At 35.6% G+C, this 24706-nt stretch overlaps 1 protein-coding gene across 6 annotated transcripts in view; it reads left to right on the plus strand.

Moving 5' to 3' along the window:
- The window catches only part of Dscam1 (Down syndrome cell adhesion molecule 1), a 275607-nt gene that overhangs the window by 217805 nt on the left and 33096 nt on the right, over window positions 1-24706 (plus strand). For 5 of the 6 annotated variants that reach the window (XM_085959094.1, XM_085959099.1, XM_085959108.1 and 2 more), the window contains 17 exons: window positions 806-1093; window positions 5049-5168; window positions 5951-6124; window positions 6686-6982; window positions 8913-9212; window positions 9671-9779; window positions 10234-10344; window positions 11349-11590; window positions 13545-13700; window positions 14094-14242; window positions 14962-15094; window positions 15267-15376; window positions 15711-15870; window positions 16607-16749; window positions 17130-17212; window positions 17612-17788; window positions 18718-18884. In XM_085959094.1, coding sequence (XP_085815220.1) covers window positions 806-1093; window positions 5049-5168; window positions 5951-6124; window positions 6686-6982; window positions 8913-9212; window positions 9671-9779; window positions 10234-10344; window positions 11349-11590; window positions 13545-13700; window positions 14094-14242; window positions 14962-15094; window positions 15267-15376; window positions 15711-15870; window positions 16607-16749; window positions 17130-17212; window positions 17612-17788; window positions 18718-18884 — 2919 coding nt within the window. The remainder of the gene's footprint in view (window positions 1-805; window positions 1094-5048; window positions 5169-5950; window positions 6125-6685; window positions 6983-8912; window positions 9213-9670; window positions 9780-10233; window positions 10345-11348; window positions 11591-13544; window positions 13701-14093; window positions 14243-14961; window positions 15095-15266; window positions 15377-15710; window positions 15871-16606; window positions 16750-17129; window positions 17213-17611; window positions 17789-18717; window positions 18885-24706) is intronic. The other variant, XM_085959122.1, reaches the window with a different exon arrangement.

Below are 24706 nucleotides of genomic sequence, written 5' to 3' on the forward strand. Positions count from 1 at the left end.
ACATGCTTAGCGTCAAACGCAGCCGGTTCGGCTCAACACACGGCTTATCTTCATGTTAACGGTACAGTCAATACACCCCCTTGTCCTCCCAGGTCGTTGAAATTTTTATTTCCTGTGTTTGTTTATCACCTAACCTTTCTTTCAATATTACCGATGCAGTACCTCCCTCGTTGCAACCGTTCTCGTTCGGAGAAAAGGCTCTAAATCCGGGACAGGTGGTTACGCAGATGTGCTCTGTGATTGAAGGCGACGTTCCTCTCAAACTGAGTTGGCTGTATAACGGCAGCGCCTTTAAACTACATTCGGGAATGACGGTTATACATATAGGAGACCGTAGCGCTATTCTCTCTATTGCCTCTGTTTCGGATACGCACGCCGGCCTCTATACATGCGTCGCTGAGAATGTAGCAGGAAAAGCTAAATTTGCATCCAAACTCATTGTTAATGGTACATCAATAGTTCACACAATGGTTTTTTTTATTCTTCATATTTGTTAGTTTTAAACAATTTTGTTCTTACCATTGAACGGTTTCAGTTAAGGTTTACAGATTTCGTTTCTAGTTTATATACTTTTCTTCTATATTTAAATTTAATTATGTATAATTTATCCCACCATGAATAAATCAGTCTCATTACATATTTATTCCAATAAAATGATTTTAGCAAACATCTGTGAACTCGCTGGAAATAATAAGTGTTTAAATTGATTTTTTTATCATAATTTCAAGACAATCGGGAGTTAATAATCTTAAAAATATTTGACCGTTATGAGAATATTCATAAAGTAAAATTTGCTATTTTCCAGTTCCTCCGAAAATAATTCCGTTTTCTTTCGGAGACGAGCCCACCCATCTGGGGGAGTATTTACAAACATCTTGCACCATAACCCATGGAGACGTCCCGATCACTATTACGTGGAGTTTGAACGATGTGATAATATCACCTCGGAACCCCGCATATTCCATCACCAACTCGAAAAGAAGTAGTACTCTGATAATTGACGCGGTCTCAGCTGAGCACGCGGGAAATTACACATGCGTGGGTGAAAATAGAGCCGGGAAAGTTTCTCACGTCACTCTTCTGATTGTCAACGGTTCGTCGACGCGCTTTCAAAATTTTACTCATCATTACTGATAGATAATTCCATATACCAATTTTCGAATTCCTCAGTCCCATTTCCGGCCCTCTTCTGACCCACTATTTAAACTTCCTATGTCCTCCAGTTCCGCCAAAGATTGCCCCGTTCGCGGCCGGCACGGATCCCGCATTCCTGGGGGACTTTTTCACTCTTCAGTGTTCCATGATCCACGGAGACCAGCCCATAAACATATATTGGTTGATAAACGGAGAGATAATCGTTAAGACTGCAGGCGTCACCGTCAGTCAGATGGGATCGAGGAGCAGCGTGCTCACGATTGACTCCATCGGGGCGAAGCACGCGGGCAACTATACGTGCGTCGGAAAAAATGTGGCAGGCGCGACTACACATTCCACCGATTTAATTGTCAACGGTTCGATGCCGATTACTGTTTTGCTGATTCATCTTTTTATTAGTTTTTCAATTTTTTGTCTGAAATTTTTATTTTTCTCAGTACCTCCGTTGATAGTCCCCTTTACCTTTGGCGAAACCCCATTCAACCCCGGAGATGCCGTGCAGATAACCTGCCTCGCCACCAAAGGAGACCCCCCCTTAGATATCTCGTGGACGTTCAGTAGCGACATGATGGACTCGGCGCTCCCCAAGGACATTCTGACCGCGCCCATGAGTCCACGCTCGAGTGCCCTCATGATAGACTCTGTTACGGCCAACCACCAGGGGAATTACACTTGCATTGTCAAAAACTCAGCCGGAAGGGTGGAGTACGCCGCCACCTTGGTCGTAAACGGCACGTACTTCGATTCATGAACACTGTATACTCTCATTTGTACTGTAACCTCTCTCAGATTGACCTAACATTCACATTCTGAATCTATTTTAGAGTCAAACTGGCACCGACACTAAACTAAACTGATGTAACTAATACTCAAAAATTCACTATTCACCCTCGAAACTTCTCAAGTTTTCAAATTCGCGATTGTTTACTTCGCACTCTCAGTTCAGCAGTCTGACGAGGGATAACCGTGCAGCGTCAGGTTTTATTTCCAGTGAGGCCTCGTATAGTGCCGTTTGACTTTGAGTCTCCCATCTTCGCGGGCCAGGCGGCCCAGGTGACCTGCCTCGTTTCCGAGGGGGACCGCCCTATGAACATCAGCTGGAGTTTCCAGGCGGCCCGCGGGGGCTCGCAGACGGGAATCACCACCAACAAAATCGGCGACCGCGCCAGTCTGCTGCTGGTGGACCCCGCCGACTGGGGCCACGCCGGAAATTACACTTGCACAGTGAGAAACCCGGTGGGGACTGTCCATTTCACGGCCACGCTGGAAGTCCACGGTACATGTCCCGCGATGCGCGGAAGTATTATTTATTGTGGGGCATTCTTGCGCGCTTAGCATACGCATGTGAGAAATAATTATGCATCAAAATGTTTTACAAAAACTAAACGAATCAAGTGAAACAATCCCCCGCTTAGAATCTTAGATACCTACTCGATACCCGATGTTCCGTACGATTATAAAAATTATGCGGAGAGCGATCTCCACACACATGTACCCATAGTTATTACATATTTCGTGTTAACGTTTTTTGCAAATCAGTACTACCGGAGATAGAACCGTTTAGCTTCCACGCCCAGGGCGTCAACGGAGGGGCATCGGCGCGAGTAATGTGCACCGTTCTCGTGGGCGACGGTCCTCTCAGCGTCCGTTGGCTCAAAAATGAAGAGACCATTCCTCTGGCCGATAAAGTGACGCAGCGCGTTGACGATTACACGTCCATTCTGTCGCTGCGGCGCGTGACCCTTGCCGACGCAGGCAACTACACCTGCGTCGTGTCGAATCGCGCGGGGGAAACCCGTCACTCCGCTCTGCTAAAAGTGAAGGGTTCGTGATATGACCGCTTTCTGTTACGCTTTATAACTGCACCGATTTCAATTTGCTTGTTAGCTTTTTTAGACTTCCGTTTGAATGTGTATTACGTTGGGAGACTTTTATTTATCCTTCACAGAAGCGCCTCAGACGCAGCCCATGTCTTTTTCGTCTGATTACGCATCGGAAGGCGATTACGCGCAACTGACGTGCATCGTGACGAAAGGGGACTTCCCATTGAATTTCGAGTGGTCTCTGAACGATAAGAAAATCGCTCCCTCGCTCGGGGTCAGTACGGTGAGCGTGGGCCAGCAGACCAGTCTTCTGATAGTCCAGAATGTGACGTCCCGTCACGCCGGCTCCTACGCTTGTCGCACGTCTAACAAAGCCGGCTTTTCTATTTCCGCCGCCTCTCTCGTTGTGAAGGGTAACAACTGCCTTTCTGTACATGCGCAACATTGTATTCTTGAAAGTAGCAAACGTTGTTAGATTTTTTTGTTTTTGATATTTTGGTTAATCTATTTAAACCGTCAGCTTACGACGCCTCGGTAATGAATTCTAAGAATGTTTGTGTACGTACGCTTGCAAGCCTCTAAGTACTCTTCCCCTTTGCAATCTGCCGAGCGAAGATTCATCATGGCTTGCTATGAGTTAGAGCTGTTTTGTCTTAACTAATCAGTCATCTGTTTTCTTCAATAATCTAATACGATCATTCATTACTTTCAAAACACTAAAGGTGATGTCAGGGCTTCCATTTCCTTTCTATTCCTATATTTTCATTTAATTTTATATTATTTATTTTGCATGCTCATTGTCTATCAACAGACTTGCACAGATGTACGTTTTTTATTCTAAAAATTCATCACACTTTATCATCAAGGATACTGTTTCATAAATCTTTTTAATTATTTAAAAATGCAGTAAGTTTATAGACAATTTAAAGGTGTTTGTATTATTATTTTTCCTTTTTTGTTTCGTCCTTTTATAATTATTTATTTTTTACCAAAATATTATAAATAAAACTCATTGTTTATGTTGCCTGTAAGCTGCTATAAAATTCCATAAAAAATTGACTAGATTATTTCATTACCTAATTTAAAAAAAAACCTCCACCTTAATTGAATAATGTTATAGATTCATCATAGACAAACAGCGATAAAAGTTGCTCTGAAAAAGTATTCATGACATTTTTTTGTAGAATAATTTCTAAATTATCTATTTCTGTATTACACTTATTGATGTTATTAAATTAATACACCGCATTTTCTCTGTACATAATGTTCGTTAGATTGTTAGTTATTTTCTAAATTGTTTAATAATGCACCACATAATAAAATGAGTTTTATTTTTAATTTCGATGTTATCACAATAAATTAGATGTGAAGAATCAAAGGAGGTTTTTGAATAAATGGTTCCATTTATTAATTCAATAAAATTAATCATATTAAAAATGGTGGCGGATGCTCACAGAAAAATGCTCGGTAACAACATAATAATATATTCAAAAACATTCTTTTGATTACTTCTTATACCTAGAATAGTGGAATGAAGTATTTAAATTCACTTTCATAAAAATTAATTGTTTACACTATAAAAAGTACAAAAAAAACATCTTAGTGGCAGAATGTGTACCTTGGTTAATTTGGAAAATTAAATTCTGATTATAATAAAATAACATTTTTTTATCAATGAATTAGATATATGAAGCAGACATAATTTAAAATTGCTTACCAACTCTCTGTTTGTCAAGAAATGAGATATGAGAAAATCTAGTTTTGCATTTTGCCACTACAGATGGTATTACTTGTGTTTGATGTTACTGTCAAGTCATTTTCTTAAAATTTGAATCGAAACAATTAAATCTTTCTAATATTTTTGCAAAGTTATTTGATTTTAAAATTTGTACTATGTACACTGTCCCTGTGTTATGAGAGTTTATAGATAATTGTCATTTAACAATCGGCATAAAAGAAATTAACAGATCTATTAACTTTGTAAAAATCACCAGTAATTGCATGCTTTCACTCACTTACTTCGCACATTATAAACCGAGACTCGTATTATAAAGTCGTGTGACATTTCAGTTCCCCCACGTTGGATTCTCGAGCCGACCGATAAAGCTTTTGCTCAAGGGTCTGACGCTCAAGTTGAATGCAAATCTGATGGCTTCCCCAGGCCCCAAGTCACATGGAAAAGGGCCGAAGGTAATATCATTTTCAATATGACATAAGTAGGTGTTTGAATTTTTCCATTATTATAAAAACTGTAGTGAAAAATGAAGCAGTAAATTACCATAATGCATCGCTTATAAGACACCGACTATAAGACGAACCCATTTTTTAAAATAAACACGAGAACAAACTATTTCTTTTATTCAACGAATAATTCACAAGATTTAAGAATTTTACATTCCAAATCTTGTGAATTGTTCTTTGAATAAAATTGTTTATTAAATTTTTAACAAGTGCAAGTGCGTTATAACTAAAATTTGGAGTGATCGTTGGTTAGTAATTAGGGTACTTAATTGACACCTTGATTTAAAACACAAAAAATAAAATTTGGAGTGATCGTTGGTTAGTAATTAGGGTACTTAATTGACACCTTGATTTAAAACACAAAAACTAAAATTTAATAAAAAGTATTTCATGTTAAAACTACTATATAGTCAATTTTGTCATAATTAGATAGGAATCCAGCAGTTCACATTCACATTGGATGTCATATTTACTCAAAATCTAGTAGCATTTCTGAAAATAGTACTCCACTATTGACTCTAGGATTTTTTTTTTCCAAGTGACTGATACTTATTCTCCAAGCTTTGGTGAAGATGCTTTTTTTGGCAGCGATTCTAAGGCCATTGATTATAAGACGAACTTCAAATTCAGAGACATCGAAATAGTAGAAAACATGGATGAAACAATTGTGATATATATTTTATTGTAATTGGAGCAGTGTTATATTTAATAATTTGTATTTGTCTTTGTAGGAGATACGCCTGGAGATTATAAAGATTTAAAACCCAATAACACTAATATTAAAGTTGAAGACGGCACTCTGGCCATATCTAATATTCAGAAAACCAACGAAGGATATTATTTGTGTGAAGCTGTCAATGGAATTGGCTCCGGATTATCTGCTGTCATTTTGATCAGTGTTCAAGGTAAACAATTTTTTTCTAGGATTTTTTTTTCCTAATAGGTATGTTTCTGAGGTTTTTCAAAATGGTATATCAATAAAACTTCACCTGAAGGACAGGAATGTCATAAATAAGTGTATCAGGGCGGCGTGATATGCGAGGAGATGTTTGTTTCTGAGATAAATGGATCTGAAAAAAAAATAGAAAATTTTTGAGTAAGGAGCATGAATGATTGATAATACGTTTTCTCATATTTATTGTGATAAACTTTCTATTGTGTGACAAGAAGACGATTTCTATCTCCTAAAGATCCCCAAAAGAATTTTTCTGTAATTTTCTTAATATTAACAATTTAATATAATATTTCAATCAGTGAATTTTCATTTTAATGGTCATTATCAAATTTTAATTGATTTCAATTATGTATTATTTCATTTGAATTGTTTCGAATTTCATCAAGTATCCTCAGTTGATAGTATAATTAGTCATAATTAAATTTTCTTAAGACTTCTGCCATGCGGAGGCCATACATTTTTTTATTAATGACATTTTTAATATGATATGTTTGAATTTGCACACCCTCAGCACCTCCCCAGTTTGAAATCAAACAGCGAAACCAGACAGCACGGCGCAGCGAACCCGCAGTCCTGCAGTGCGAAGCACGAGGCGAGAAACCTATCGGCATCCTATGGAACATGAACAATAACCGTCTGGACACCAAGAGTGATAACCGCTACACCATCCGTGAAGAGATCTTGCCCGGAGGAGTGTTGTCTGATCTTTCCATCAAGAGAACCGAACGAGGAGACAGCGCCCTATTTACGTGTGTCGCTACTAACGCTTTCGGCTCCGATGACACTAGCATCAACATGATTATTCAGGGTAATGACTTCTCCCAACTTTATTTCTAATTGCAGGCGTTTTGGAGAAGTAACTACTAGGAAAAGTGGAACGTAAATGTGTGTATGCATATGCATAAAATAATGTGACAAAACATATTTCTGTCTCTCTCACAGAGTCTTGACCAGTGGTTTTCACGTGCAATTTAACTGTGGCCGCACAATTGACATTGACAGTTCTATGGAAACGTGTGGTGGCCGCACCAAATTTCACTTTTTTTGTGATTGCAAAAATTAAAACTAAATTTTATTTACTAAATAAATAGATCAATTTATTTAAAGACAAGTCCATTTAATAAAAGACATTTGAACATTTTAGTACATATCTATTTATTTAAAAATAATGCAAATGGAAATTCCTCAATACTCCTATTTTCTAATGCGAGCCGCATGGCTGCTTCTAAGTTTACATCTGTCAACTGGCTTCGATACCCATTTGTTTTTTATGAAGTGCATTACACTGAATGATCTTTCACAGTATACAGTAGTAGAAAAAAATCGACAATATTAATAAAGCTATTGTTGCCAATTCTTTGAATTGACTTTATTCTCATAAACGGACTATTTCACATGTGCTCTCATCACAAAAACACATTATGGATCATTTGAGCGTGGAAAGAAATTTAAGTCATGTGTATTCAACAAATTTCATAAGTTTATAAATAAATTTTTGAAATATTATTCTGTAAAGTGGTGGTGGCCGAACATGAGTACCACTGGTCTAGACGCATGTGTGAGCAACATCATAATATTCAATGTGTAATTTTAGCTGTATCATTGACAATGTGTGATCCTCCAAGGAGTATTATTTTACAATCAATAGAGCATATACCTCCATTCCATACTGCCGACAAGTTGTGATACTTTTCAACAAGTGAATTAGTAATTGAAATCAAGTAGCTATGACCCGAAAAGATTTCATGATTATATAAATAATTGTAAGTTTCACTTCTACGCTTTCAACGCTTATGTTATCAACTGTGATTTTTATTTATATTGTGGGGTTACTGTCAAAAGTTGGTAAGTCTTGTATATATATCGGATGGCTTTGAATTTTTTTTGGTAGCATACATATTTATATATAGACACATAATCTGTTGTTAACTCTAAATACCTAAACTATCGATTTAGCAACCCCAAGTTATGTAATTATTGTCATTTCGTATTCATATTGTCATTCATCAAATTATGCATATTACCAATGACATTAATATGGACGAAGCATCTAGAAAATAAAATGACACTCACTTTGTGTCGGGTCTGCCGGATGGCGAAATTCATATTTTAATATCGGTATCCTACGCTCAAATGAACATTCTGCTTGCAAGCGGTCTGGCGACACTGCTGGGTCTGCCCATACAAAATTTCTGACTGTCAGGTTTCGACTCCACCGTTATTATTTGTTACAAAATGCCAATGTGCCTAGTTAAAAATTGTTAAAAAAAATCTACTAAACACTCCAAGAAAGATGGGATATCACTTTTCATGTGTTAGTATTTTTTAATATTTATAAAATGCCATTTTAAGATATTGATGAATGTTTATTCAATGCAATTGAATGACAGAAACCATTGGACAGTCGCCTGTGATGCGCTGGGCTCACTTGCGTCTAATCTCCGAGAAGTCGTAAGTAACCGAGAATCTGTTTCTAACGCAATGAGTCATGACACTAATACGCCATTACAATAAAGGTTATATTACTATAAATTCTCGAAGCTTATATCGCATAATGGAAACGGATACGTCATATGGTCACGTGACATCTACCTATACATCTGTGAATGACTTTCATGCACAATTTCTCGTGCGCGCCGGGTATGAAGTGAGTTGTCCATTTAATATGTCATTGCATATTACATTGTAAATAATATAATAAGTACATGGTATTTTAAATGTAATCTTTACCATTATAGAGGTGCCTGAAGCAGCGTACGGTCTCAAAGTTCTGGACAAATCTGGCCGATCGGTTCAGCTGTCGTGGGCGGCGCCTTACGATGGAAACTCGGTTATCAAGAAATACCTGATCGAATACAAGAGATCCAAGGGCTCCTGGGAGAAGGACATCGACCGCGTCTTGGTTCCCGGCAGCACCACTGAGGCCGGAGTGTTCAGCCTCCACCCTGCCACCACCTACCACTTGAGAATTGTTGCCGAGAATGAATTGGGAACATCAGAGCCATCTGACACAGTTACCATTATTACAGCTGAAGAAGGTCACTATCATTACCCAAACAATTTGATACTTCTCATTTCGTAGAAAACATGATATTAACATTAACACAGTAACACTGGCAGAGTTCACCTTCACACCACGTAGAAGTTATAAATATATAAATATATAAATAAATCAAAATCTGTTTTAACTTTTAATCTACAGTACTTACATATTATATTATTATGTCCAAGAGACACTTAGTTGTACAAAGATGTGGATAGAATTCATACAGCCTCAAGTAAAGGAGTCATAGAAATACTTTTTTGAGCCCCTTTTCACCAAAAGGCCATATTTCAACGAATATAGGTCCCAAACAATTGACCCACTCTCAAGCCTGCTTCAAACTGATGAATTATGTATATTTATTGATATTGGCAAGATAAGGCATATTATTTCCATATTTTGAGTACATGTGTCAATTATTTGTGGTTTTCATATCTTTCAATTGTTTTATAGCCCCGTCTGCGCCTCCCAGTGACTTGAAAGTGGAACCTTTGGATCAACACAGCCTCAAAGTGACATGGAAGCCTCCCCCAATGCAGGACTGGAATGGAGAAATCCTAGGGTATGGTTTATAATTATATTCTAATAAGATAAACTTTTATATTATGACTGTAAGCAAATTTGAAGAATCCAAGTATTTCATACGTAAAGCCCTTACGACCTACTCTACAGTTTGTCATTATATATCAGTATATTGACATAGGTAGGAAGGAGTTTTCCCTATAATATCACATGTTTTTAATGAAATAAACTCAGCGAAAAATATTCTATTTTAAACACCAAATTTCTATGACAATTAGTAATTTCTCCATAAGTTTGTACGCATCTGTCAAAAATTAATTTTCAAGTTATTTATAACCTTCTGATAATTATATTTAGCGTGTGGTGATTTCTGGTTGTAATTATGATTAATATTATCAACAATGAATAATAAACAAAATGAAATATAATGATGATTTTAGTTTTATATAATATTGATTGTTTCTTCATTTGTATTGTACTATTTATATTGACAGGTATTATGTTGGCTACAAACTGGCATCCAGCGACAAGGCATATGTATTTGAAACTGTTGATATTTCAAAGGAAACAGGAAAGGAACGCCATTTACAAATCGGAAACCTCAAGTAAGCACTCCAAAAATATGTTGAATTACCTTAATGGTTTAGAAGATTTTATGACTATAATACTAGTGGCCCACTTTTATCCATATCTTTCAACATGGCTTAATTTGTTTGATCACTATGTGATTATTATAAAAATGTTTTTGAGTCAATGTAAGACAGATTTATTTTTCTATTTAATGCGTTTATATCAAGACCTGAACAAAAACAAAACATAAGTGCGAGTTAGAAAGCATTCGGCACGCTTATATTCTCCGCAATATGCGGTAGAGTAAGATATAATTTCTACAGCTGAATTAAATATTTTTTGTACACGTCTACTTTGAATGACTTCATTCATTCAAAAACTGCGAGCATGTATTGCTGAAATTTAATATTTTTGTATTAAGACGATACTTCAGTGAAATGGCAAATAATTTTCACCTATAGGTGTGACGAAATTTTGGACTCGCTGGCAATCAGAGAGCGAAAGTTGAGGTGTGAATACGTCAATTTGTTTCGTGATGGCGACGGGGGTATTAATTCTTAAATCGTGTAAAGATGACTAAAAACGTTACCCATTTACTCGAAAAAGAAAACATGTCAATGAATATATTATTATTCTTACTAATTGAACAATAAACAGAACATTAAATGGACGCATGTTGGATTTATATGACACATTATATTTTGTTCGGCATGCGTCATTTGCACCCGCGACCCGCAATCCGCGCATCGCCTAGCCACGATCTTTTTAGACCATGCCTCAACTGAGGTATAGCCTTAAATATAAAGTTAGTGGTAATTATTTTTAGTTAATTTAGTAGAAAATATGGTTAACTATGTTGTGTTTAAATTTGGTAGCCATACTGAAAAGCATCATGATATAACGTTTCATAATTAAGTTAATAATAATAAAATTAAGGTTCTACCGTGCGTTATAAACAAGAAACATGGCTTCATATAGCTGAACAATGCACACTCTCTTTATATTATTACTTTGAGGTTTATATCCTGTTTGTTTTCAGAACATACACTCAATATTCAGTGGTGGTACAGTCATTCAACAAGATGGGGCCGGGTCCTATCTCTGAAGACATCAAGACTTATACAGCAGAGGGAGTCCCCAGCGCACCCCCTCATGACGCCCTATGCACAACCTTGACCGCTCAGACAATCCGTGTTTCTTGGGTCAGCCCGCCTCTAGCTTCAGCCAACGGCGTCATCAAGGGATACAAAGTCATCTATGGACCCAGCGACAGCTGGTATGGTGAGTATTAGATTAATTATATTTTTAACTATTTTATGACTTGTGGTTAATTAGAATTCGTGGAAGGAGATTATTGCACTTGAAACACATTCAACATTTTTTTAGGTTGGGATATAAAGATGCATATAACTGTATAACTATCTATTGTATTATTTTGGTACTATGTGAGATATCCGGGGTTCCAGCGGCTAGCTCAGGTGTCCATCAAACCCCGGATTCACAAAAAAAAGGATATATTTATGTTTGTTAAATTCAATAAAATACTAAGTCTTTCTTGTGCGGGTCTTAGTGTTATATATTTTAATATTTAGTTGGACAACGTTATTTTTGTAGTCTTTCTTATATTTTTGTTTTTACAATAAGTTTCGCAGGTCCGTACATAGTTTTCAAGGGACGCTTACTAACTTTTTTTTTCTCTTTTTAAATTCCCCGTACCCACGCCGACCAGCAAAAAGGACTCTCGTGATTGGCCAAATTTTATCGCGTGATCCTTTTGATTTGACGAATCACGAGGACCACCTCGGCGCAGGCGCGCGGAGATTTTAACGTTGCCAGCAAAATTTATTAGATTTAAATACTTATATTTTATACATTATATTTAGTCTTAAAATTATCTCTTTCATTCATCATCATTTATACTTTTTAAATCAAATTAAATTTATCTTAATTACACCTCCGCCCAGTATATGAATTTCACACACCGGACGAAGGCCTTTACTTATGAATAAAAAAAAATTACATAGTTGAGCAAGGAATCAGATTAGATGTTTTATGAAGCCGTTTCTAGAGGTCAGGGTTACGTTTCGTCTTATGACTACTAAATGATTATTTTACACCGGGAGAAGCCCGCCTGTAACATGGGTGTATCATATGGTTATCACCATGTATATTATCCTCTTCTTGTACATTTGTCATGTATTGAATAAATATTTAGGTTTGTATCGGTAACCAAATTCATTCGTAAAATGGCATCTGTTGCCATACAAGATATTAATCGAGTACATTGAAAATACAACAGACGTCAGTAATAATAAAAATGCACATCTAAATAACAGAACTCAAACTTCTCATCTTTCCAGTTAAGTAGTAGAATGCAGAAAAGACATTTAATGTATTTTGTTTTAATGTGCAACAGTTAGGATGTCAGATGCCTGTTGAATCTTGAAATACTGTCTAAAGGGGCCCATAAATGAAAAACTTTTTACCACGGAAATTGTGTTGCCATTAATATGTCTGCAAAACACGAAAATAGTAGTCTAGGCTGCCGAATTTTTCCATGTATTGCCCATACTTTCTGGCAGCAAGGTTGGTCGATTTATCGAATATCAAACGCAATCGAAAATACGGCAATAATTTCTAGACAAATCTATTCACTTTTAAATAAATAATTATTAATTGCTATGTAATTCCTGGCTTATATTACTTATTGTTTCATGTTTGTTTAAGTAAAACTGGATCCAAATCCTTCTTTTTTTTTGATTTCTTTATATGATTATTTAGGACGATATATGCTGCAGAAACTTCATTGTCAGCCATTATCTCAAGTCATGTGTACTCACAAAATGCATCGACCTCACTTGCCCGGCACTGATGTCGGGTCATACATTGCCCAGCAACCGGGCAATAGTTTTACCATTTTTCTGGCAATAGTGCCGGCAATCTGCAACTTTTGATGCTCGTTTACGGGCCTCTTTTGAGGTATTTAAATGACACCAGTTGAACAAAAGAATGTTATAAAGATATGATGTTCACTTGCTTGTCCTGTATGAATATTTGTTGCCAAAATGAAAGACGGTCTGCTAATCTCTATTTTCTTTCGCATAGATGACTTAAGAGAAAGAAATATTATTTCAACAAGTATCATAGACTATCATAGAATAGTAGTTGTATTCCCAATGTTAAACACAAAACAGTTATAAATTGGTGTAACTAAGAAAAAATAATCTTTGGACAGATGAGAAGTCTAAGGATACCAAGATTACATCAAGCAGCGAGACAATTCTTCACGGTCTCAAGAAGTTTACCAATTACTCGATGGAAGTGCTGGCTACCACCTCCGGAGGAGACGGCGTTCGATCCACTCCCATCAGTTGCCAAACTGAACAAGATGGTAATTATAAATATTTAATTTATTTGATATTATTATTCAAAATGGTCTGATTCGGTTAGGTTTCGCTTTACAGGAACGGCATATTTAAAATTATACGCACAGAATTGCCAAAATCAATGAAGGCAATGAGCTGCCCTCGTAGTCCTTTGTGTAAGGAATTGACATCTTATTTGGGAGCTTCGGGTTTAATTCCTGGTGAGGTCATAATACATCTATGTAATTTTCTCGAAGGCTGGATGCTTTTGCGATTGTTTTATTGCTAATACTACACTGCTGTTTTACTACTACTACACTACTGTCATTGGCCGATTGTGGTGCTAAAAAGAGAAAGTAATGATTTTTTTTAACTTTTCAATTGTACTGATTAAATATTGATTTTGTTAAAACAAACAGTACCTGAAGCACCGACTGCAGTGAAAGCGCTGGTAATGAGCCAAGATTCAATCCTTGTATCCTGGAGGTCACCCACTCAGCCCAACGGAGTCGTCACTCACTACACAGTTTACACTCAAAGTCCCGGTTCAGAGCCCACAAGTAACAAGGTATGTAACAAGCTTGCGATCATTAAATTTAATCTTTTTTTTTATTAGAGATAGTATTGCAAGAATAATATTCATGTTAATCTTTGTAAGATTCTGTGGGAGCCCTCACTAGAATGTCACACATTTTTAAATTAACACAGCCAAAAATATTGCATTTAACTATGAAAATTAGTATACTGCTCATATTATTTGTACCCATCTGTCAAAAAATAGTTTTGTGTCGTTTACGACCTTTGATGGGTAGGTACTTTTCAATTCTTTGGATGTAAATTTCAAAGATCCATAACCACAGAATAGAAAAATACTGTACAGACCAACAAATTTATCTAGAGAATGGCCAAATATGGAACTACGAACTCCCATAGGACGCCATATTGAAAAACGTCATTCGAATGTCAGATTTTGCCATTTACGAGTCGTGATTGGGTAGTTTTTGACAGTGGCTCCCACATCTCATTCTCCAGATAAGTTTGTAGGTCTGTAGTCATTGTGATACTAGCACAGCCATCCTTGTTGTTAAAGTTGTCACGGTTTAATTATAATTCCCACTCATATATTTATTTAATTTTTAAACATAAAATATTTTGTCATTTTGCAAATCCATTTCGATTAAACCCCTTGTTAATAAAATAATATATGTAATGAAATTATCCCCACAATCAGTGATAATATACGATTATCGTGATTTTCTACAACTCCACAAATTTGTTGTTTTTAAGGTCCCGGCTCTTCAAATGAGTTACTCTGCCACTGAATTAAAAGGAACCCGCTACGATTTCTGGGTGACCGCTTCTACCGTCATCGGAGAGGGACAACCTTCACCGACTGTTTCCACTAGCCCAAATACTAAAGGTACACTATTTTTTTTCAAGTTTATTGCACACTTCTTTCCAATTTTACTGATTTAATGGTGATGAACGTATATAATTTGAATGTGTTGGTCTGTTTTGTTTACTCTGTTTTCTAAAATATGTACTTTCAGATTGCATGGTCAACCCCTCAATTATTTTGTTATCTGTTTCAGTTCCCGCCAAGATCGCTTCATTCGATGACTCGTTCACCGCTTCTTATAAGGAAGATGTTAGATTGCCCTGCCTCGCAGTCGGTGTCCCCCCTCCAGATATCTCATGGAAGGTAATTTATTATTTGCCCTATACCAAAGATATTGAAGAAAATCGACTCTTTAAATATAAACATTGTAAATAAACAAAACAATAGTGCTTTTAGCAGGACATCATTTGTATTTTATTTGTAAACGATGTCTCAATGCTGTCAACATAGCACTTTTCTATAATTACCATTTCAATTAAAAGGTTCTGGAATCACTATAAGTATTTTAATACCAAGAGTTTGATAGGCTGCCTCTTTATTAGTCTAAACTGTTGGCCGCATATGCTCAGAGTCGGCCTAGATATCTTTATAATGTTTATGGGACAATTATTACGGAGTGTAATGTGTTTTTTTGTAGGTAAAAGGCGCTCCCTTGGAAACATCCGACAGAGTACGACAACTGCCTGAAGGTTCTCTCTTGATCGCTGGCGTGGCCCGGGATGATGCCGGAGACTACACATGCCTCGTTGAAAACCAATTCGGAACCGATTCCGTTACACACAAGCTCACTGTTCACGGTCAGTTACTTTAAAAAGAATAAATTCGGTAGTAATTAGTAGTAATTACCATACAAATTTCTCTAGGTATATTATTAATTGTCATGATTTTTATGGTTAAATTCGAATTTATTTATTTTACATAATATAATGAAAATGACAAATAAAATTAAGTATTTTCAATAACAAGAATTAAATCTTATGCATAACTCAGTATTGAATAAAAAAATATATAAGAAATTTGTCTGTGTGTCAAATAAACGGTGAATCTCTTCCTAATTATATTACATAACATATATAGTTCGAATGTTTTGTCCAGACTTGTCCACCTTCAGACATCAAAAACATCAATAAACATCAAGATATTTTTTATTAGAGTTGTAATAATGGATTATTTAAGTATGTTGAAAATTGTTATGTAGTATTTACATCCCCATATTTAAATATTCCATTCATTCATCGTGTATTCGTTCAATCCTCAATTCTTCAATTATAAGTACCTATCTATTGCAAAACTATTTTTACAGATGGAATTTTATTTGTAAAAACATGTTCAAAGATAATTATTCAACAAGTTGTAACACATTAATATACAGATGTCTGGTTATCGCCTCTCTTGTAGACATACTGATACAAGATTCGTGATTATACAAAACAAGTCAAAATTATATAATTTAGGTACTTATATTAAAAAAATAAAATTAATTATTATATCTGTGCATAATATGTATTGAGGTGTTTTTCTAAATACTTTCAGCACCTCCATTCCCGCCAGCTGTAACCCTCTCATCCAGCAGCGTATCTGCTCTCTCTCTCCGACTCCGACCCGTCAATGCCACCCCCACGCACGGTTACACCATTCATTACAAGCAAGAATTCGGAGATTGGGAAACTGTTCAAGTAAATCACAACTTAACTTATTACATATTCGATTCCGATATTTATTATCATAATCATCCGGGGCTGATCTACTCCAAGATGAAGATCTTCCCTAGACATTCCATACTGAATTTTATCAATTTATCAATCTAAGGGTTTTAGGACAGCCCTGAGGCTACTGCTGAATAATAGTAGCCATTCCATGGTTTATTCACTGAGCGATATGATATGTGATTTTACCTCTTGTTTGCATCCTTGCCTTTGATTTTTTTTGTTGTCTTATGTAATGTTGAATAGACTGCTTTCCGTAAACCAACATAGAAGTTTAATTTTTCTTTCTAAAATTTATGATACCTACCTTTATCTTGTCAAAAGCTTAATGAAGTTTATACAAATTTTAGGTTTCAAGCCAAGCAACAACATACACTCTAGAAAGTTTGTATTGCGGATCAAGATATCAAGTATATGTAACTGCATACAACAGGTCAGCATTTTCTTTGATTTGTTATGACATACCTATATACTTTATTTGTTAAATAATAAATCACCATAAGTGTCTATAGAAATGAAATAATGTATCACATACCTGTTGAAAAGTAATTATTATACATAATAAATATTATGTAATTGTATATTTTATTTCCAAATACTTATACCCAAAATAAAAAAAATATTTATAAACAATTCAATGAGATGACAGTCATCTAAACTAAAAACAAAAGAGAACAATACAAAAAATGGCTGCTAAAACGATTGAATATTATAGAACAAATTTAAATATCAGATAAAAAAGGTGTTGCCAACCTAAAAAGCATTTTCAAATAAAGAATGAAATGAGAATATTATTTAATTTCAATATTGAACTGTTTACTTTTTTATCCAGTATTGGAACCGGAGAAGCCAGTGATGTCTTAAATGCTCGCACCCGAGGCTCCAAACCTATCGTTCCCAGAGCTGCTGATTTTATGGAAGTCTCAAGCGGAAGTGTCACTCTTCATTTGAAGCAATGGCAAGACGGAGGTTGCCCAATGACGCACTTTGTTGTTGAAAACAAAAAGAAGTATGTCGTTATTATATTGTATTTGAAAAACTTGAACACTATTGTCGTTTGTTATTATTATGGCAATAATACAAAATGCAATTATATTATTTATCTCAAACTTTAATATTTCACAGTAACAATCAGATTAGTTTTGTGAGTTACCAGTTCGGTTCTGCAACAGGCAAACCAAAATATATTTTAATTTAGTATCAGGTAAGAAGTTGCTCATAAATGACATGATCCTCTTTCCCCAAATCGTCACGAAATCTTTTCCTCTATTTCCTGATCCATGTCCGCTCCTTATTTGGAGTACATGGATACCACTCAGCGCCTCCAAGAATCCTTGTTGCTCGCTAGTTTTTTTGCGTTTTCCCGAGTCATGTCAGCATTCCATAGCTCCACCATATACACCCTGTGAATGTATTTAGTGATCTTCCGAGACATTGCAATATGGTTGACCTGAGGAACAGGCTGGCCAGGTCAAAATTATCTTAAAGCATCTGTAGAATGTGGCCAAGCCACTTCCAATGTCACTTCTTCACTTTCAAAGTGATGAGAAGCTGCATGGTCTGAATTCTTATCTTCTTGTTACTCCTAAACCCCCACTAGTGTACAACCCCTAATCTATTCTCCAACTAAGGCATCTATTTAATTGGGATATTTTGCATCGACAGTAAAATTTTCAAATATGCCTATTCATTCATAATAATAATAATAATACGTCATAGGCTAGGGCCGTATGCATAGTCAAATTTATGTTAATAAGTGGGCTTATGTGTTGTGTTTTGTAGAATGGTATTTACATAGATGCATTCCCATTCCACGTGATTGCAAGGTCACTTATTTACATATGTATAACTATGCATGAGACCCATAGATAATATCTTTATTTATGTTATATAATAGTATTATGTACAAGCTGGCTTTTAACACTTTTTTCTTTCAAGGGGAGCAGCGGAATGGAACCAGATATCCAACAGTGTGAAACCAGGTGGAAACTTTGTAGTCTTGGATCTCGAACCCGCCACATGGTATCTGCTTAGGATTACCGCACATAATAATGCCGGCTTCAATGTTGCCGAATATGAATTTGCCACTCTTACCGTAACCGGAGGTAGGCCAAACCACACGCTTACTTCTTATTAACAGCCCACGTGCACCACGTAGGTCAAAATTTAAAAGTAGTAGTTTTATGGTATTTTCAGAGCATAAGCTTGGACATTCCTTAAACATTGTAGATAATCTATTTATATAATTTTGAAGCCTTATTATTCTTTATATTTTTTTTAAAACATTTGATGACTGCATAAAGTATTTTTTAAAAAAAATCGTTTTTTTCGGTTAGGTACATGTTAAAACACGCACGTCTGAATGTCCAGGCTTATGCTCTGAAAATACCGTAAAATCTCTATTTTGACCTACGTGGCGCATGTGGGCCCTTAAAATATTATATTATACATATTAAGTATATTATATTATATTTGAATATTCACATTTAATTATAAAAATATATATATGCGTTCGTTTTTCGCGGTCCTACTGGAACCGCTTCCCCAGGACCGCCAGTTTGAGAACCGCTGCTCTATATAATATAATATCTCTATGATAATAACATGAGGATGATTCTGCCTTTACATAAAATCATATCAGTTAGAAAGGTACCTACCTAGATTTAGAGGAAAGTTACAATGAAGTGTTTCACTAACATTCCTTGTGTGAATTATATTTAAAACATATCGTCTCTGTTCTGGCAGAACACACTAACTGGAGAATACTAGTTTTGAGTAATTTGACTTTGAAGTTGTTAAAATGTTTGAAATAATGGTCTATCATGTGAATTTGGATCAAGGATGACTTTAAAATAAAGACTGTTTATTTATTAAGAAGGTTTCCAGACGGTAAAGTTTGAAATAAGGAACATTTTGGTACTAACTCAATATGTCATTTTTTCGAATTAGTGTCTTCTGCCAGAACAGTGGCGATATAAAAATGAGAGAAACGCCCTTCACCCCAACATTTTCTATCCTCTTTCAATCGTTGTAAATTATTTCAATAATATATTTAACAGACATTATACATAGTTATTAAAACAATTAAAAGTAAATATTTGTGTTGAACGTGTTTGCACTTACACAACTCTTGCCGCATCTCTGAAAACAACGTTTAAATTTAATAGCAAATTTGATGTATTCCTTTATTGTGTACAGTGGTGTTGTAAATAAAAAGATAAATAGCCTGATAAATATCATTACAAAAATCAAATTTTGCTGTTCATGCATGATTGAATGAGTATTAAAACACTTCCTCTCACCCTTTCCACCAAAATGAAAAACTAATTAATGTATTATAAATTTATAAAGAAAGAAATATTCACACAATGAAATAGAAATAAAGAATGATAATGTGTAACTGAAGTCTGCGTGAATTTATGCCGCAGCTTGAATTTTAATATTAAAGGGGTTTTTTAATAAAATATCATGACGACATCAAATGTCGAACACACAGGAAAATCATTATGTCAAATCACATTTATCTATTGTGTAATTCAAAAGTAAATTAAAAGCAGTATGGCAGGTCACTCCTCCTGGAAGCAAAAGAGCTGCAATACCTGTCCAAGCAAGAGATGATACATTTTTAGCCTCACCCTGCAATGTGTGTATAATGGCTTTATAAAGAAAAGTTCTTCCACTGCTTCCTGGCCCATCTATAAAAAAATATTTATTAATGCTACATTCCTCATCGGATACGGACTGTAAGATTGAATCAAATGCATGGCAATGCATTGCTCATTATTTAATTATGTCATCATTTCTTCACCCAAATTAGAGTGAAAATTTGAATAAGCTGTAGTTGAATCTATAATACTACTACTATCAGGTTCCGTTAACCCATGGTTACCACACTATGAATTTTCATTACTTAGTATAGGTATCTTGAATATTTAAAAGAGCTAGATTAATACCCACTTCATCAGAAGCAAAATCTTCTGACATAGAAGACTTAAAATCATTCCATATACTCAGTGACGTCCCTAGACAAAATGCCGCCGCCCCTAGGCAGCGCCAAAATGCCGCTTCATTTTTGTCCAGTATTTTTTATCATCCGTTCATAAATCAAATATCTAAGAAATGTGTTGTATTGATACATTTAGGTACTAACAAAATATATACCAACCACTAAAACAAACAAAATTAAATTTATAAATATTTTTTCCCCAAAAGTGGGATTTTTTTGACGTTGGTAATACCTACATCGCGAACCTGTTAAAAAAATTATTGTCCTGTCAAACCTTTCATGTTAATCCTTTCTATGCCGCAATTAGTTAATTGATAGTAATTAACATAAGAATTGGTGTAATTAGGGCGTCCAAAGACGCTTTGGGCACTTAACCGGTTAATTACTACATTTTGTTTCCATGTAGCGCCTTTAACTTGCAATAAAATTAATCTTAAGTAATACAGTTCAACATTTCTCAGAGAAATAAATGGAATGCGCCCAATTATTTTATCACCGCCTCTATGTCCTTTTTTCCATTTTTTCCCTGAAAAAACATATTCATTACGGATATTTTGATGGTAAATTAGACGCGCTTGACTGTCTTCACTATTTAGTTTAAACCAAGCAGTTAAAGTAGTATTAACAGTAACCACTCGCCTAAGAACTGATTCCTCTTCACCCTCATTAAACAGAATGAGAATAGTCGGTGATGGGATTCTCAAGTATTCTCTATCCGGCTTCTGGAGCGCTGACATATCTACAGTATTAATAAATTCACTGATTTCATCATACTGACCTTGATTGTTTTCAGATGAATCGACGGTTTCTTGTATTTTAATGCGAGCACAATCAAATCCCTTTGAAATATGTTTATATATAATATATACTTAATACATTTAATTGAAGAACAAATCTCGACATTAATATGCTACTAAGATAAATGAATTGTAAGGTACAATATATCCACATGTAATCGGCGTACACTATGAGTTATCCTGTCTTCTGTATTGTGGATATGCATTAAAACTATTATCGGTATTGTCTCTAAATGATTTCGGAAAATTTTTACCATCTACCATGCATACAGATTTAGGATTATAAATGCCACAGGGTCCGTGTACATTGTGCTTTAAAATTAAGTTGTACATAATACCATCAGTTGAATGCGGCAACTCAGCTGAAACTACATTATCAATATGTGTGGATGTGTGCAATTTATCTCAAAGTAAACAACCCGTGCAAATGAGACAATCCTCTTTTCTGTTCTTCGATAACATAATATACCCATGCAATAATTTTGCCAAAAATATAATAATAAGTTAACTCCTTAATGAATTCCTCTACCTTTGATTGTAAAATTTTAGCAACTAAATCAGGTCTATCGATAGCAGTTTGAGTAGTAGCCAGTTCATTTTATATCTCTGGCCACTTAGGATTGCAGTTAAAGTAATAAATAAATCTAGATAACCGAATTTACGAACCATTGCCATTGAATCATGGTATAATTTAAACATATGACGTGGCCCTCCGATGAAAGTGGACGGAGAATAGCAATATTGCCGATTCGAGCCTTACCTTCGCCGGTACGGTTCCTAGAGTGATCTAATAAGCCTTGATAACATTCAACCCTAAGTTTTTTTTGGTTCTCCTTAAGCTAATTAATGTGACCGGATTCACAAACAACATGACCATGAATTAAATATTGCTGGAATAGCTTTCCCGAAAAATTAAGTGGGTTAAATAAATTTCGACTTACTGGCATAAAATTGCATAGAGGTCACAGTGTTACGTTGTTTTGTAGCAAAACCAGAATATGTTTTAAGCCAGGAGTCCAGCCGAATTCTCCATGGGGAAACAAAAGTGGAAACACCATAGGATCTAAATGTTTAGATAACATGCTTATGCGTTGTGACCTTGAATTTTTTTTTGGATAACTGGGCGTCTTACGTGGGCAAAGTCGATGCAAATGCAACGTGATGCGGTGTAGTACGAAAATATCAAACAGCCAAGGCCACCTGTAGTGGCCTACGTGCAGATAATACCCGGCGAGTGTTGCGAAGTGGGGCAGGGCTTCAGCGACGCGATCAGTTGCTTTGATATCTTTGTGCGAAGTGGACGCGGCGAAAGTGACGTTTATCATACATTCATCATGTCAGATGTAGAAATTTTAATCAGTTGCATTCAAGAACGTCCTGCATTGTGGGACAAAAGAAATAAAAGACATCATAATCGTTTATTAACTCGAAAATAAGTGGTACTACAAGTAAATTACTTTTATTATTTAATTTTCATTTCACTGTATAGGATGTTTTCAAAATTTTCCCTCCCATGCTTTGAGAAGAAATGCTGCATCTCCCACGAGAACATCTGGAGTCTTAATATTAGACCACGGCAAAAGCCCTTATTTAGGTAGTTTCAATCTTCCCAGTTCAATTGCACGCTGGAAGGGACATTCTTCGAAGACTCCTGCGTCATTTTCTTTACCATAGGCACCCACGTTCATTACAAACTTATAATTTGCATCAGTGACAGCCGGCTAATAATCCGATCGAAAAGAAGGATTTGTAGTTATAATACATGGAACCAGATTTATTGGGTTTTTTTATACAAATATATTACCCGTCGATATTTCCAATGCAGTGAGGGAATTGCCATCACTCCCAAAAGCACTGCGCAATTTTTTTAAACTCATCTTCTGTGGGCTCTGGCATGTGCCTAGTTAATAGTGCTTTCCATATAGCTTTGCAAACTTCTGGTACAATCGTGGAAATAGCAGATTTTGAAATTCTGAATGAGAAAGCGAGCTGCCGGTACGTATCCCTGTGGCGAAATACCTTTATATATTTTTGTTTTAGGTGACATCGTTAAGAAAAAGTGGAAAAACTTAAGGAACACGTTTGCTAAGGAATACAAAATAATTCACAAGCCTCGATCGGGAGCTGATGCCGAAAATCAGCCAGAATATAATGGCACTTGGCCATATTTTGAGTCATTTTTAAAAGTCATTATAAAACCCAGAAAATCAGATGGGAGCATTCATGAACCATATTCAACAGTTTTTATAAACGTGGAAACCGATATGACAGATTTGTCGGAATCGATGATGAGTTCTACGAGTATTCCGGAAAACGAATTGGATGTGACCATGACACAAGGTGCTTTTATCGAAGACGCACAAAACAACTATAGTGAGACATCGTTACCTTCCATGTCACGCCCGACAACAGCACCAGGCAGACAAGCGTCTTCACAAAGTTGGAAAAGAAAAGGAGTTGCGTTAGAAGCTTTCCTCGAAATTGAGAGAGAGAAAATAAAACTTCTTCATAAAGAACAAGTGAACGACAACGATGAAGACTTTCATTGGTTCAAATCAATATTGCCATATATGAAACAGTTACCACCATTAAATAAGTTACGTTTCAGAACACATATGCAAGAGTTATTATTAACGGAGGTATCAAAAATAAATACACCGCAAGCATCTCATTCCTAAAATGGTTATTTTAACAGATATAATATTAAGATACATTGATATTAAGTGATTCAATTTTTAACACTTTTTAATTTAATAAAATACTCAAAATAAAAATTTTGTTCATTTCTTACCTCAAAGTCACCATCAATCTTTCTTCGACAGAAATAGGTCGCTGAAAATTGGTGGATGTCAATTGTATAGCGGGTTTTATAGCGTCCACGATGTAGTCAAATGTTGTAGGCAACATTCGAGCATACTCTTTGAATAAAATGTGTGGACTCCTTAACCCTTCATATAAATGATGAAATTCTCCATGAACGTGTCTTTCTAAATATATAATATTAGTTCCACTTCTTTGAGATAGATATTTCTGTAAAATTTTGTATTTAATATATGAGTTTTCAAATAAAAAGCCCTTGCGTCCGTTCATGATGAATGTGCGATGCCGACCGGCCGACTGGTGA

Source organism: Rhyacophila brunnea, unplaced genomic scaffold (assembly GCF_057557595.1).
Source record: "Rhyacophila brunnea isolate RB1 unplaced genomic scaffold, BYU_Rbru_1.0 scaffold_11, whole genome shotgun sequence".
NCBI lineage: Eukaryota > Metazoa > Arthropoda > Insecta > Trichoptera > Rhyacophilidae > Rhyacophila > Rhyacophila brunnea.